Consider the following 16,909-nt stretch of genomic DNA (forward strand, 5'->3'; position numbering starts at 1 on the left):
CGAAGCCAAAAATCTATCATAATACACACACACACACACACACACACACATATATATATATATATATATATATATATATATATATATATATATATATATATATATATATATATATATATATATATATATGATTTACTGATCTTAAAGGCCTTTCGCTTCCTAATTATCCGATACGGAAGCCTCTGCGTGCGCTATCTAATCATCTGTGTCCATCTTCATTCACTTCCACATTTCACGGTCTTTTGCTGTGGATGCTAAGTTCATAAGGTCTTCCTTTGATTTTAAGTCTTTGTAATTTTGAAGGCGTTTTAGGTATCTATTGAGGGCAGTATAAATTGACTTGGGTGGTCTACCTTGATATTTCTTGTGTCCAGATGGGATGAAAAACGTATTCATGGCTTAATTAGCTGGTATATTTTCATCTCTTCTGAGTATATGCCCAAGAAGCCGCCATCTTGCCTCCAGGATTTGAATGGATAGGGGTCTTTCATTACATTTTTCATACAGTATTTTACTGCTTATTTTTGTGGGGTATCGTATATCCAGGACTCATCTCAGTTGTTTTCTATGGAATCTGTCTAATCTTTGCTCTTTGGCTCCAGTCAGTGCCCATGTTCCGCAGTTGTATATAAGCACGGATTTTACATAAATATATATATATTATATATATATATATATATATATATATATATATATATAGTGCATGCGTGTGTGTGTGTGTGTGTGTGTGTGTGTGTGTGTACACACAATATTAGCAACAAAGAAGTCAACAATCGATCACATTGCATATTATACACATCAAATTAACAACAAAGAAGTCAATAATCGATCATATTACATATTATCCACAACAAATTAACAACAAAGAAGTCAACAATCGACCATATTACATATTATCCACACAATAACACACAGGGAGTCACACATGACCAATTACTAATGCTATACCAACATTACCAAAACACAGGAGTCAACAATCGACCATATTACATATCATACACAACAAATTAACAACACAGAGTCAACAATCAATCACGTTGTCATAAAAAAAAAACGATGCATCTCGTACATGCAAGCAAATAAATAACTATCACATTGGAAACTATTTTTTTAAAAAATGGAAACCAGTTACAATGAATAATAAATATTATCAGCAAAGAGGGAAAAAATAATCACATCAATAACATAAATAAATACAGGACAAAAAGAGTACCCATTTTGGTGTTTTTAATGCCGATTTTAAAAAAACTACCCGTTTTTAAAACCATTTTGGTATTTTGGCATTTTATTAAAATCAGATTATTTTCACCCTTCAATAGACAAATATACAATAATGGCACAATGTTGACTAATTTTATAAAAGGTAAAACAAATAAAGTTACATTTCTCATGGCAGCAAGATAAGAACATAACAATATATTTCTACTTGAGTTCTAGCAGAAAATGTGATGCTGCCTCCCCCCCCCCCCCCCCCCCCCCCCCCCCCCCCCCCCCCCATGGTATTTTTAAAAAATTGAGATTATGAATTTTTATTTTTTCATGATATAGTCGACATTTTTTGCAAAAATAATCTGGCAACCCTGGCTAGTATTCCTATTCCTGTAGCGCTCTTGCCAACGGTATTAGCAATATGTACCAATGAATGGCTCATTTATTGTTTGCTTTACAGAATTCTCTCGTGATAATGAGCCCAATAGACATGAAGTTTGGTGATCCTGGTGATTTACACAGGACTGTTTTATCTCTTGTTGTTCAAATCTTACACTCGTGACAAACATCAGCATATCTTGCCAATATATATATGTCTTGGTGTTTCGTCTTGTCACAGAAGTCATGCAATGCAAAGCGTGGTCAGTGCTCGGATAGCTAACAGTGATTATGGAAAATTATAATCTCAACATTGCTTTCTTGGGTACGGCTCAATACACACATTAACCCATTCGATTCAGGCGTGAATGAGTACCTGACTACAGACAGTGATGGGTATTATAAAAGTGTTAGAATAAAAAGGACGATTGGGAGACGACTGGGCAAAACATGTTAACTCTCTCCTTACCAGCCATTTTCAGAATTGTCCCTGAAATTTCCCATCCTTCCAACACAAAAAATATATATTTCTTACTCAAACAGAAAAGCAGCAAGTACATTCTTTACATATTACTATTCAGCAAATTGAGCTCTACAACACAATTCCAGTTTAATAGCTATTACAAACATTTTCTTTTGTATTTATTGTGATGCACAAAAGAAATTAGAATGAGATAAATGTTGGTTGCATGGTAACGTTTGGGACGATTTCCTGTGCATGGTAAGGAGAGGGTTAAAGTGGCAAGTCAGTTTACGTGCAAACACCCATTGCAGACAATGGAACACGTTCTCTTGGAATGTAACTTGGGACCGATGTGCACTGATAATGATTTAACTCTCTCCTTACCAATCATTTTCAGTATTTTCCAAAAATGGCAGGCTTACCCAGCAGAAAAATTGTTTTTTTAAACACAAACAAGCTCTCTACAAAACAACTTTATGTTCTTAATAATTAAACAAAGATCTTTCTTCAAAGTTTACAATGTCCAAAATAAATCTTAATTTTTAAAAAAATTGTCGTAACAAATGTCACGAATTTGCTGCAGGTGGTAAGGAAAGGATTAAGAGTCTGCAATCCAGGGTCTATAAAATGGATCCAGCACTGGTGTGAAACGATGTGATGATAATGATATAAGAAATCACAGCTAGACTTTTAAATTCCCAAATGTCAGATGACAACAAAAATGCTCCAGGTATGACACCAGCCTTTGAACCATGAAGTCCCAGGTTCCAGGTTCCAGTCCTGCTCTGAGCGGCGGAAAGTTGAGTCCTTGAAAAATGCTCTTCAACCCTCATTCTACAGTACTACTCGTACAATTACAGCTAGACTCTTAAATACCCAGATGTCAGATAACAACACAACGGTCCAGTGCAGGAGTAGAAAAAGACAAAGAAGAAGAAGAAGAAGAAGAAGAAGAAGAAGAAGAAGAAGAAGAAGAAGAAGAAGAAGAAGAAGAAGAAGAACAAGAACAAGAAGAACAAGAACAAGAAGAACAACAAAAAAAAAAACAAGAACAAGAAGAACAAGAACAAGAAGCAGAACAAGAACAAGAACAAGAAAAACAAGAACAAGAAGTAGAAGGAGAAGGAGAAGAAGAAGAAGAAGAAGAAGAAGAAGAAGAAGAAGAAGAAGAAGAAGAAGAAGAAGAAGAAGAAAGGAGGAGGAGGAGGAGGAGGAGGAGGAGGAGGAGAAGGAGGAGGAGAAGGAGGAGGAGGAGGAATGGGCACCCTTTTATTTTGCTATTCCAAAGGCACAGAAAAGATAGACTTAATTGTAAACATTATTGATTCTACTACGCTTCTCTTTCTGGCTCCCCATCCTTAATGCTGGCAAAGTCTTGTGAATGATTTCCTCGTTTATTCCTCCTATATTCAGTTACATCCATCGTCTTCCATGGAGAAAAATCCCACATACTGGGTAGATCAGTTCAACAATCTCAATTTCCAATTCTGTGTCTGTGAATTGTGATAAATATAAAAATTCAAATGAAAAATGCGAAAAAAGCAAATTCAATGCTGGTTATGAGCTTTCAAAGACTGTGATTTGTTTGTTTTTAATGGTTTTTACGGCGTTGCAACACATTAAGGTCATATTAGCGCCAGTAAAAAGGGAGAAAATGGGATAGTAAAATGTTTTAGAATTATAAGAAAACCACCTAAGAAAAGGTAAAACAAAGGGAAATTGTTTCAAATAGGAAACAGATGTAGATTCCAAGAGCACACCATCAAAGTACTTAGTTTGAGATCACCTAAATGTCTCATCCTGACGTTAAGCGCGGGTCCCCACTAAGAGGAACACATTCAAATGTTTACAAATCATATATAACATGTACACAAAACATAATATACACAGTGCATAATAGAGAGATGATTTACAAAGAGAAAAATATCATCCCAAAACTAACTAAACATTTGACTGTTTCCATCTCAGCCAGGGTATCCGGCCAAGGCCAGGACAAAACCAAGTCATCTCATTCCAAGACAAAAACAGAAAGCAATTTGGAAAATGGATATAGGGGGATAGAAGACACAGTAAGTACCTCTCTGCCCGCTGTGGGAGGTCAGGAACCCCACCCAGAAAGACTGTGGGACTCATTTTCAAAATCATTTTGCACTCTTGTGTATATAAGAATATATTGGTAAGACAAAATCAATTTTGAAAAAAAAAGTTAGGTTGTGTATGTGGTCTTGTGGTATGACACTCGCTTTCGGATTGGAAGGTCCTGGGTTCGAGCCTCGCCTGGCGCATAGTTGAGTCCTTGGAAAAGGCTCTTTACTCCCAGACTTTCTTTCACTAGACTCAGGTGTAAAATGAGTACCAGGCCGTTAATAGCGTATTTCTGTCCAAAAAATAATAATATCGCCTAACAGGTGTCATATTTCGTCCTACATGTTAAGTGTTGCTGTTGGCCTGGGACCTCTTGTAAAGTGCTTTGAGACATCAAGCGGATATTGCGCGATATAAAAACTCTCATTTTTTTAAAGGAAAAAACATCAAATAAAATTGTTTATTTTTAATGGGGCATGGATAGGCTGAGTGTCTTCTTTGTCTCAACTTGTAACAAATTCAAACAACGTTGAGAGTTGTCAGTAATCGAGTGAGTAACAATTTAATTTCTTGCATTCTGTACGAGGCACTGCTAGGCTGAGTGTTACAGCCCCCTAAACACTACGGCATCCCTGACAAAATCACCACACTAATCAATGACACATATTATAAAGGCACAACATGCAGGATACTTCATGGAGGACAGCAGCTATCTGACTGTCTTAAAGTCAAGGTGGGGGTAAGACAGGGATGCCTCCTGTCACAAATGTTTTTCTTGTTAGCAATATACTGGATCATGAAATCCACTGCAGAAGCAAAAAAAAAACAAAACAAAAAAAAAACCTAACAACAAAAACCAATGGAATTCAATGGAGTCCCTTGACGCAGCGAGATGATCTAATGAGAAAATGTGAGTAAACAGCTTTTTCCAAGGACTCAACTAAGCGCCAAGCGTGGCTCGAACACAGGACCTTACGCTCCAAAAGCGAGTGTCATACCACAAGACCACGTAGCCGCACTTAGCCCACACTTTGAATCTAAAATTTCCCTTTTACATATCAAGCTAAATTTGCCTTTCCAGGTCTATCTCAAGATGAAAATAAGAAATAAATAAAAACCCTTTTATAACCAAAGCATAAGTCGCAGCAAACCTTTGCAAATGAGCAATAATGATTAATATTCAAGATTAAAGGGGAAAAGAGTTTTACATATACTCATTGTTTCATTTAATTGGTGGAACAGCCACCATTTTCGCACCATTTTCGATACGATGTACAACTTATGTACAACTGTGGTTCAAAATTTGGACACCCTGGACTCCCTTCACCGCAAACAATTGAGATGAGTTATTGGGGTACATTGGCTAGACAAAATCAGTAATGAGGATGTACATGACAGATGCAGAGTACAACCAGTCAGTACACGTATAAATAAACAAAGATGGGAACTGTTCGGACAAGTGCTCCGGCGAGATGAAAATATTCCAGCACAAACCTCAATGGATGATTACTCCAAACAAGGACAAACACAGAGGGCGTATACCAACTTCACTTCCAACAACATTGAATCAAGATCTCAAAAAATATCAAATACATTTAGAAACAACACAAGGAAACATCCAACTGCCTCAGCACCTTATCACACATGATGACATTCTAAAGCTAAGAACACTTGCACTAGACAGATATTTATGGTGGCAAATTACTAACAGGACAATAGAAACAGACTGACAAACTCGAAGTGACGCACACATTCACGGCAAGCGTCCTTAGAGTCTGCGCAGCTATAATATTCATTTATTCGATACTATAATATGAGAGACTTCCGTTCAATTAGATTTTGTTTTTGAGAAATAAAAATATTGACATGAACGTTGTCTCTTCTGATCATAAACAGGAGATTCCAACAGAAGACCTCAAACCCAAAACTCCACAGTGTCAATGCAATGCCTTGCTCACTCTGCCATCTCGACCCCTTTGCCATTCAGCAATGTGTACATATATGCAGGTCTGACATTAAAAATCCTTATGGGCCAAGTTTAACATTGTTGTAATGGACGATATTTTGCGTCCTTTTTTTGACATTTCCATTACAACAATGAGCCCATAAAGAATTGGGTTATCAGACCTGCAAATAAGGGCACGTTGCCCTTGAGTATTGACTTCATTCTTACCTAAATTCGCCACCACGCTGTGGAGGTTGATAGCAACATGCAAACAGCAGTAGGCCAACGACAGTTGTAACGAATATCGCCAGTATGACATTTCTCCCTGTCGATATAAAAATTAGTCAATAGTAATCAATTATGATCGAAATAAGAACTGACTCACCTCCTCAGACCGCTGTCATTTTGGGATGAGAAAAAAAAAGGACATGCCCTTACAGAGAAAACGTCAACATAGGCATTGCGCATGCGTCTCTCTTATCAACTGAGCAAATCTATTGTTTGGTTAATGAGATATCACTAATTATATTCGAGAAATCACTGTCCAAAATGTTATTAGATAGCTATATATCATAACCAATAAACTTATTTTGATGAAAAAATCATAGTGATGTGTTGTAAAGACTGAAAAATAATAAAGATTGCACCCAAGATTAAGATTACCACGAAATCACTGACTTCACGGTTCAGTAACTCACAGAATAAAACTTTTAAAAATAAATATATATTATGGCTCTGGCTCTATCCGGCTCTATCCGACATAAAACCATTTTGAAATAAGTGGTCACATTTGTTTTCAAGAAAAGACTTACCGAAATCCATGTATTTTTCTAGTTTGTCATCAAAATTTAGTAGGTAGTTTGGCAAAGTTTTCTCTACGATGTTTGTTACTCTGTTACTCACGTCCTCGGTCTGGAAAAATAAACCATAATATAAGTATATAGTTTGATAATGTAATGCTGATGATGTTGATGATGATCATTAATCCCATATATTTTATATATTATAGTATAGTAGTGTAGTAGTATAGTAGTAGTAGTTAGTGTAGTAGTAGTAGTAGTAGTAGTTAGTAGTAGTAGTAGTAGTAGTAGTAGTAGTAGTAGTAGTAGTAGTATGTAGATATAGTAGTAGATAGTATGTAGTAGTAGTAGTTAGTAGTAGTAGTAGTAGTATGTAGTAAGAGTAGTAGTAAGTAGGTAGTAGTAGTAGTAGTAGTAGTAGTAGTAGTAGTAGTAGTAGTAGTAGTAGTAGTTAGTAGTAGTAGTAGTAGTAGAGTATATATAGTAGTAGTAGTATAGTAGTAGTAGTAGTATATTATAGTAGTATTATAGTAGTAGTAGTATTAGTTTTTATATATATATCTTTTATTATATAATATATTATTATATATTATTATTATTATTATTATTTTATTATATTATTATTATTATATATTTCTTTTTTATAACCATCACATTCACAATCAATACTGTCACTGTATTAACATTATGGGTCGGCTGTAGTCGGGGGAAAGTAATTTATGATGGACCAGAGACTGGGTTTTAGACCCATGTCTATAAGAACTCGTCAGGCAAACAGTCAATTTACACATTATTAGAGATCAGTTAAATACCTTTTTGTTTATTTGCTTGATTTCATTATTTTTCTCCTTTTCGACTCCATCTGCAAAAGATCAGGTCAGGATAAGATAACCATTGATTTTGGGGAGGAAATAATGCATATCTTGCTAGATGAAGGAATCATCATCATTGCCTTTTTCACCCTGGGTCAGGGTATAGGCCACAGACAAACAATTTCCATCCTTCTCTATCCTGAGCTAACTTTTTAATCTCATTCCAGGTCTTACCACTTCTCTGTATATCAGCGTCTTTAATTCTTCTCCATGTTCCAGATGAAGGAATAGAACATCTTAAGTTGACCCGCAGCCTCAATTTGGGGCTCTTGATATCTCAGTTGATACAGCACTCACTTCATATGCAAAGAGACCAAAATCGATCCCGGGTGCAGTCGAGATATTTCTCTTATCCCCCCCCCCTCTGTCAACGTATACCGGGCAATGATGGGTAGCTGGGTCTGTTAGATCTGGTGGAAAGTACTTTGTGATAGGTCATATTCAAATGACTATGTAATGCTATATTTTTGAGCGATTTAACGCCAGAATCGCTGTTCCAGAGGGGTCTTCACATCGAAAAGTTGCATGGGCACAAAGGATTTTCCTTGTTAGCACTTATCGTATCCTCGCTGCATATTTTCTACCTTCAACTGTGTGTGCAGGATAACAAATCAACACTTTTTCTTTAGTCCATCTCTCCGCGCCTTTAGCTGTCACTAATGATGCTGATGTAAAGAAAATATACCCCCCCCCCCCCCCCCCCCCATGCTGTACTTGCTGACCTTGTTTATATTCGCTAACCATTTCTTAAAATATAGTAAAATTTGGATTGCTTCAAAACAGTTGATTAGCATAATCAATTTGATCTTTATTGGTATTATGTGTGTATTATTGAATTTTTTTTGTTTATAGATCTATTAATTGATTGTTGATCACGGCATTTATAAACTCCAGCGACGGGAAAACAATTGAAATCTAATACATTTAGTCATGGCTGTGGAAATGGACTTAGATCTTGACCTTGGTTGAAAACTTGGTTTGGTTGAAAGCACCAAATCGAAAGTTCAGTCTATTGTTGATCCAACCAAGTACAATGTCAATGTTTAATGGTTTTCTGCCTTGAAATGAATTAGAAAAACAATCGTGCAACAAACAAAGATATATCATTCTTTTCGATTTTGCAAAGATGAAGAAACTTGTAGAAAGTGGGTGATTAATACAAGAAGGGACAATTTGATAAAAAAGACTGCAAGTCAGCTGAACTATAAAATGTTTTGCGCACACTTCATTTTGAAGATTCTACATTCGCCACAGCAAATGGAATGGCCTAACTAAAACAAGGCAAAGTCATCCCTACTCTATTTGACGAACCAAATAAAACCAAGCCACGTTTTGTAATTGTGGAGGTAGAAAGTCTTTTTGAAGCCACTTTCTTAGCTTACTTCAGGGATTGTCTGGGAATACCAAGCATTAGAGGACAATTTCATCATAAGCTGTATTGTACCAGTCTAAAAACGGCGGGAATGCAATCATCTAACTTTTAGGTTTTTTTTTGTGCCAATTTGTTCATTACAACTAGTATCCAACATGAATAAAACCCGAAAAATGTAGCAATGCAACAACAGAATACACATTACAAGGTCAGCAACACCAGCAGATAGTCTCCACTTCTGAGAAAAAAAGTAAATTCATTTAAAAACACTGCGGCCTTTCCTGAGATTTTAAAAGACAGTCATAAATATGAAAAACAAGCCCTGCTATTTTTAGATATGTCATGATTGATAACGCTCAATAATAGAATGCAACAGAACTAAAACATAAAGTTAAACCATTTGCATTATGGAGGAAAACTTTCGCTCTCGTGTAAAAGTATGGTCTTAGACTCACAACACATCTTATTTTAATTTTAAGTTGTGTGGGTTTGGGTCCGCCGCTATCAAGAACTTTGACAATATGCTTTTGGGAAAGACATTTTGCAGTTCTCTCTATCCATCGAGTAATTGTTGGGTAATTAGATCTATTACATAGATTGCCGATACGTTGGCTTCCTACCCTAGGTGTCGCAAACAGTTCATCACATTGTGCGGCTATGTGGTCTAGTGGTATGATACTCGCTTTCGGATCAGAAGGTCATGGGTTCGAGCCTCGCTCTGCGCATAGTTGAGTCCTTGGAAAATGCTCTTTACTCACATTATCTCACCATACTCAGGTGTAAAATGAGCCGTTAACAGCATTGTCTCTGTCCCCCCAAAAAATGTAATATTGCCTAACAGGCGTCATGTCTCGTTCTACATGTTAAGTGTTGCTGTTGGTCAAAGAACCCCTGTAAAGCGCTTTGAGCATGTTTAGTAGATATTGCGCTATATAAATGCTCAACTTAAAACTTATAACAGAAACAACCCCGGCTCCAGGGGTTTAGAGCTCTGAAGGAATACTTTGTGAAATAAGTGATTTACCTATAGTTGTTTCAATAGTTTTTGTTTCTTTTTTCAAATTCTTCACATTCTTTTTTATATTCTCCACTGACGTTTGTAAATCACTAGTAGTCTTCTTGAGGTCGTTGAACTGTGGAAATAATATTCACACATAATGATAAATAGTTTATATGTAATGTTGTGTATTGTAATGTAATAATTACTTTCTAAAGCAAAAAGAACCCACAACGTGTTCTTAGGCACTGCACATACAAAGGCATTTGGTAACACAAAGCACACATTATATAATCACTACTCAAAGACTGCCTAAATAGGAATGTTTTCAAAAGTTTCCCAGAATTACTGAACTCAGGGGCATCTTTGATTTCCTTGTCTAATTTTTTAAATAATTTCAGGATCCCGACACATACATATTTTTCAGCTAGAGACAGTATGAGAGTATTAACCTGTAATTAACTTTGTAATCAGAGTGATTTAGCAGGTGTATATAATTCAAGAAGCACTGGGAGATAAGATCGCGCTATTTCTTTCTGGCATTTTGAACACAATTGTGTCAATTTTGAACTCCACTCTCTCTTAACAGGAAGCCAATGGAAAGACACAGGAATGAGCACAATGTGCTCTGTAGGCTTTAATAGAGGTCACTAATCTAGACGCCCTATTTTTGACTTTTTCGCATTCTATCGGTTTAATAACTTGGAGCACCTAAGTCTGCTCATCCAAGTTAATTCACTAACATTTTCGTAGAATCAGTATCGAGCAATCTTTGTATTGGGCCAATTTTCTAAGATGAAAAATTTGAAGATTAACAGGCTTTTATGATATGTGTCCTCAAGAAAATATCAGAATTAAAAAAAACCTCCATACTTTTGAGGGTTAATAGCATTTGATTTCAATTTCACATTGTGGATCAAACACCAGTCATTTAGTTTGTTTTTCTGACAAAGCAAGATTTCTCTCTGCTAAACGAAAAGACTGATACTAGTTTACATAACTATTTTGGGTAGATAGAAATTTTTATAAATATATTTTGTTAACATTTTAGAGCAGAGTATTTTTTAAAATGTTTTATTACACATGGCATTAAATACCTTCTTGTTTATTGACTGAAATTCTTTCTCATTCAACTTCCCAGCTTCACCTATAAAAGAGAAGAGACAACTAAGGTATTTATTACCATAAGAATAATAAGAAAAAAATGACAATTAAATGAATGAACTTAAGTAGTGGACATTGAATAATATAAAATATGACCTATCGATTACATCTGATATTATTTCAGAATGAAAGTTATTTTTTCTTTTAAAAATTGAGGTTAAAGCAAAAGATACCAACATTATGAAAATTAGCCGTTTTAAAATATAGAAACAAAACTCAATCTTCCCTTTATTTTTAAGGAAAAGCTTTTGAGATGGTTTGGCATGTCGTGTTACGTACAAACTACGGAAATATCAGCAACACCAGCAGATATTCTCCACATTTGAGAAAAAGTAAATATATAAAAATAATATATTATCTTGTATTCTTCGAAGAGAATAAAATAATTTCAAAAGTATAGATAGTTGATTGAAATTGATACTTCATTTAAATATGCTTGAATGGTAAAAACATTTGCTTTTATTGTTATTTTATCAATGACTTTGAAGATATCTCAAAACAGAGTTACTCCCCTTCGCTGGCACCACACGCTGAAGACCTTCGATGCTGTGAAAAATTTGGCATGACAGTAAATAGGATTGTGGTTATTCGGTATGTAGGCCCTCTGGTACAAGTCACATCTTTGACAATATCCTTCATTGCTCATAACCAGGTACTCATCCACACCTGAGTTGTGTGGGGTGATGTATGTAAATTATCTTGACCTTAGCAGTATGTAATTTGTCTTGACCTTAGGAAAGGACGCTACACTGGGGCCTACCCTATGACTTTAAAAGACATCCAAAAACATTTAAAACAAGCCCTGCTATTTTTAGTGATGCCATGATTAATAGCGCTCAATAATAGGATGTACCAGAACTAAAGATGAAGTGAGTAGAAAGGTGCCAGAAGACAATAGAGAATAAAAATTTTCACGGCGGTGGTGGGGTTTGAACCTGCGACCTTATTGGTACAACAACTCCGTCTGGCCGGTGAGAGCGTGACTCTACCGTATGAGCTATCCACGAACACAAAAATATTCGTATCAAACTCAGGTCATTTCTATAGCTCTCTCTCACCGACTTCTGGAGACCGCGGGTTCGCCACACAGCCATCGCGAAATTACCTGGCCAGCAGTTAAGCTTAATAGCCAATCTTCTCAACACAAACATATATCATAGAAACGAAAGAGACATTGAGTATGCTCCGGTATATGGGGTGAATTTTTAATTCAGAAAAGTGAGTGGAGCAGGCACTTATGTTGGTAACAACAAGAGATGAAGTGAGTAGAAAAGTGCCAGAAGACGATAATAGAGAATAAAAATTTTCGCGGCGGTGGTGGGGTTTGAACCTGCGACCTTATTGGTACGACAACTCCGCCTGGCCGGTGAGAGCGTGACTCTACCGTATGAGCTATCCACGAACACAAAAATATTCGTATCAAACTCAGGTCATTTCTAGAGCTCTCTCTCACCGGCTCCAGGGTTTTAAAGTTCTGAGGGACTATTTTGTGAAATAAGTGATTTACCTATAGTTGTTCCAATAGTTTGTGTTTCTTGTTTCAAAGTTTTCATGTTGTTTTTTACACCCCCAACTGAAGTTTGTAAATCGCTAGTAGCCTTGTTAAGGTCTTCAACCTGTGGAAATAATTTACACATACGCAAAATTGATTTATATGCAATGTTATGTAACTTAATGTCATATTTAATCTATAAAACAATAACGATAAGTAATGAAATGTAAGCTTCAATTTATTAAACAAAGACAGATAATGTGAAAATTTCGGGTTTTCCTTTATTAACAATACACGATGAATGAAACATCAAGGACGGATGAGAGATGTGAGAATGGTGACTACACTATTCTAATATCTCAACTCAGACGGATGAGAGATGTGAGAATGGTAACTACACTATTCTAATATCTCACCATGAACGGATGAGAGATGTGAGAATGGTGACTACACTATTCTAATATCTCACCTTGAACGGATAAGAGATGTGAGAATGGTGACTACACTATTCTAATATCTCACCTTGAATGGATGAGAGATGTGAGAATGGTGACTACACTATTCTAATATCTCACCTTGAATGGATGAGAGATGTGAGAATGGTGACTACACTATTCTAATATCTCACCTTGAATGGATGAGAGATGTGAGAATGGTGACTACACTATTCTAATATCTCACCTTGAACGGATGAGAGATGTGAGAATGGTGACTACACTATTCTAATATCTCACCTTGAACGGATAAGAGATGTGAGAATGGTGACTACATTATTCTAATATCTCACCATGAACGGATGAGAGATGTGAGAATGGTGACTACACTATTCTAATATCTCACCATGAACGGATGAGAGATGTGAGAATAGTGACTACACGTTTCTCAAATCTCACCTCTGTCCTTACTTGGTGTTTCATAGATCAGGTTTTTGGTTAAAGGTGATGAAATATCCATATTATGTGTCTTCGTTCAATAAATTGAAGTTTACATTTAAATATATAATGGGTTTTTTTTCCTTTGAAATTCAAGCAGCAACATTTTATCAATTAATCTAATATGTCACTAGGAATCTGCAATGTACTCTAAGGCACTTGACAACACAAAACACAAATGATTCAATCCCTCGCGCTAAATAGTAACGCGTAATGATATCAAGTTTATACTAACAATTTGTGAGGTCAGATTATAAAATATTAAATTTCACTAAACTTAGATCTTTGAAAAAAAAAGTATCATTTTAATTTTTTCTTTCATATCCTTTAATCATAGATGACGCAATCGGAATCGATTGAGGGGTAGAATAAATAATTTCTTACACTCTTGCATTTTGAAATTCGACCTTTGTTCTCACAAGCTCGTTCAGCGGTTGGGAACACGTCCGGAATTCCGAAAAGCAAGATTGTAACAATTGTATAATAAATTATTACTGCTCAAAAGACTGCCTGAATAGAATTTCTTTCTAAAGTCTTTTTCCAAAATTACTGCTCAGGGGCATCTTTGATTTCCTTGTCTTATTTGTTAAATAATTTTAGGGCCCCGACAAAGAAAGATTTTTCAGCGAGAGAAAGTTTGCATATGGGAACATTAATCTGTTATTCATTTTGGAATCAGAGTGTATATAGATAGTGTGCGCTTGGCTAAGAAGCTTATAAAATTGCCATCTGGAAGTATAACGGACCAACACACAAAACTGTGTGTATCCATGAACGTTTATAGTCGGGTTAATACAGTTCAGTGAGCATTACTCATAAACGCGGATGGCAAAAAAAAAAACAATAACAAAGACCTGAGTGACGTCATCTTCGAACTATCTATAGCCTACTTCAAGAAGCACTGAGAGATGAGATGTCGTTATATAATCTAGGTAGGCATTTGAACACAACTATGGCAGTTTTGAGCTCCAGTCAATGAAATAAAGCAGGAATGGGCCTGATGAGCTCTGTAGGCTTGTAAAAGGCCACTAATCTAGACGCCATATTTTGGACTTTTTTGCAGCTTCATAACTTGGAGCACCTAAGAAGAACATAGCATTGTAGTGATCAACACTGCTCATCCAAGTTAATTAACAAACATTTTCGTAGAATCAGTATCGAGCCATCTTCTTATTGAAGTAATTTTCTAAGATGAAAAATTAGAAGATTAGCAGGCTTTTATGATGTGTGTCTTCATGGAAATATCAGAATTTAAAAAAACTCTATACAGGTTTAGGAGATAATAGCACATCGTTTCAATTTCATCCTGTGAATCAAACACCAGTCACTTGTTTGGTTGGATGGTTGGTTTTACAAAGGAAGATTTCTCTCCCCTAAACGAAAAGACTGACACTAGTTTACATATATTCTTCATCTGCTGCCTAAAATATTTTATCAAATAGAAAAAAAAATTGTTAAAATATTTTAGAGCAGAGCATTTTAAATCTTTTATTACACACGGCATTAAATACCTTCTTGTTTATTGACTGAAATTCTTTCTCATTCAACTTCCCAGCCTCACCTGCAAAGAGAAGAGACAACTAAGGCATTTATCACCATAAGAACTATGAGAAAAATAACCCAAATCAAATGAATGAACTCAAGTAGTGGACATTGAATAACATAAAATTTGACCCATCAATTACATCTGATATTACAGACCAGAATGAAAGACATTTTTAAAAAATTGAGCTTAACTCTCTCCTCACCAGCCATTTTCAGGATTTTCCCCAAAACTTCACACCCAACTCACACAATAATAGATTTTTATCACTCAAACACAATAGTAGTAAGTTCTTGCGATACAAGGTTTCTATAGCAAAACATATTCTACAACACACTGTTCATTTTTCTTTAAATTTCATGATGTACAAGAGAAATTTGAATTTTAAAAATGTTGGTTGCATTGTAACGAATGTGATGATTTTCGTATAGTTGGTAAGGAGAGGGTTAAAGCAAAATATATGAACATTATGAAAATTAAGTGTTTTATAATATAAGAGATATATAACAATGCGAAATTGAAAGTAAGCTTTAATTTAATAAATGAAAACAGATAATGTGGGAGTTTTGGGTTTCCGCTTTACCAACAAAACAGGATGAATGAATGAAACACTACAGACGAATGAGATAATGCGATAGAGGCATGGTCAATGTGAATAAACAAAACGGTTTTTGTCAAGAACAAAGAGCTGAATAACGTCACTTTTGTTCCTTCAATAAGAAGAATACTTTGAGATAAAATGAAAAACAGAGCTTACCCATGACTAATTCAGTAAGCTTTACTTTATCCATATAATTTTTCAGTTCTCCATCGAAAATCTTGCTCAGGTCTTTAAGCTGTCGGTTAAAGTGAATAGAGTATAGATATAAAATATTTTCATGACAGGATAACATTCATTTTTCCCATTAAATTCATATTCAAATACTCTAAACCAATGTAAATAAAATTATAATTGTCTTGAGAAAAAAGTAGAAATGTGTTTGAAAATGCTACATCTATTGTCCTGCATGTTTTTCACCAACGGAAAGAAATATGTAGTCTTTACCGAAGTGGTGGATAGTTCATACAGTAGAGCCACGCTCTCCCCGGCCAGACGGAGTTGACGTACCAGTAAGCTCGCGGGTTCGAGCATCCATTGCCGTCGCGAAATCTTTATTCTCTATTGACATCTGGTACTTTTCTACTCACTTCATTTCTTGTGTAGTCTTTACCGCTGTAAATCAACTTTGGTTAAGAAATATATTTTGTAAGTGTATACAGAGCCATGAGTCCTATGGAGACAGATTTTAGCCTATAGCGTGAAACTCACAATAGCAATTGCTTGCTATCCCTTGGATAGGTCACTAGTCTATTGCAAAGTACATTCCGCTAGATCTAACTGACCTAGCTACCCAATCACTGCTGGGTGGACGGGGGTCAGAAAAAAATCTCGACTAAACTCGAGATCGACCTTGGTGCCTTTGCATGTGAAGCGAGTGCTCTACCAACTGAGCTATCGGGACCCTCAAGAAATATAATATTAATATTAATACAAATTGTTATTCATAAATTGGTGGAATTATTCCAATTCACTAACTAATCTAAATATGATTTTTCTTGACATTGATAAGGTTTTTTCAATATAATATAAATCATCTTTTTCATATATATAATGAAA

General features: G+C 35.6%; 1 protein-coding gene across 1 annotated transcript in view; it reads right to left on the minus strand.

Annotated features, from left to right (window-relative positions):
* Positions 1-1,526: 1,526 nt before the first annotated feature.
* The window catches only part of LOC144978697 (uncharacterized), a 33,031-nt gene continuing 17,648 nt past the window's right edge, over positions 1,527-16,909 (minus strand). Inside the window, exons 8-16 of the mRNA XM_078925106.1 lie at positions 16,010-16,088; positions 15,221-15,270; positions 12,793-12,901; positions 11,219-11,268; positions 10,149-10,257; positions 7,693-7,742; positions 6,893-6,992; positions 6,309-6,405; positions 1,527-3,543 (exon numbers count right to left, since the gene is read on the minus strand). Of these exons, the coding sequence (XP_078781232.1) occupies positions 3,525-3,543; positions 6,309-6,405; positions 6,893-6,992; positions 7,693-7,742; positions 10,149-10,257; positions 11,219-11,268; positions 12,793-12,901; positions 15,221-15,270; positions 16,010-16,088 (663 nt within the window). The 3' untranslated portion in view covers positions 1,527-3,524. The remainder of the gene's footprint in view (positions 3,544-6,308; positions 6,406-6,892; positions 6,993-7,692; positions 7,743-10,148; positions 10,258-11,218; positions 11,269-12,792; positions 12,902-15,220; positions 15,271-16,009; positions 16,089-16,909) is intronic.

Source organism: Berghia stephanieae, chromosome 8 (genome assembly GCF_034508935.2).
Source record: "Berghia stephanieae isolate SIO BIC M18660-M18661 chromosome 8, UCSD_Bste_1.3, whole genome shotgun sequence".
Lineage (NCBI taxonomy): Eukaryota > Metazoa > Mollusca > Gastropoda > Nudibranchia > Aeolidiidae > Berghia > Berghia stephanieae.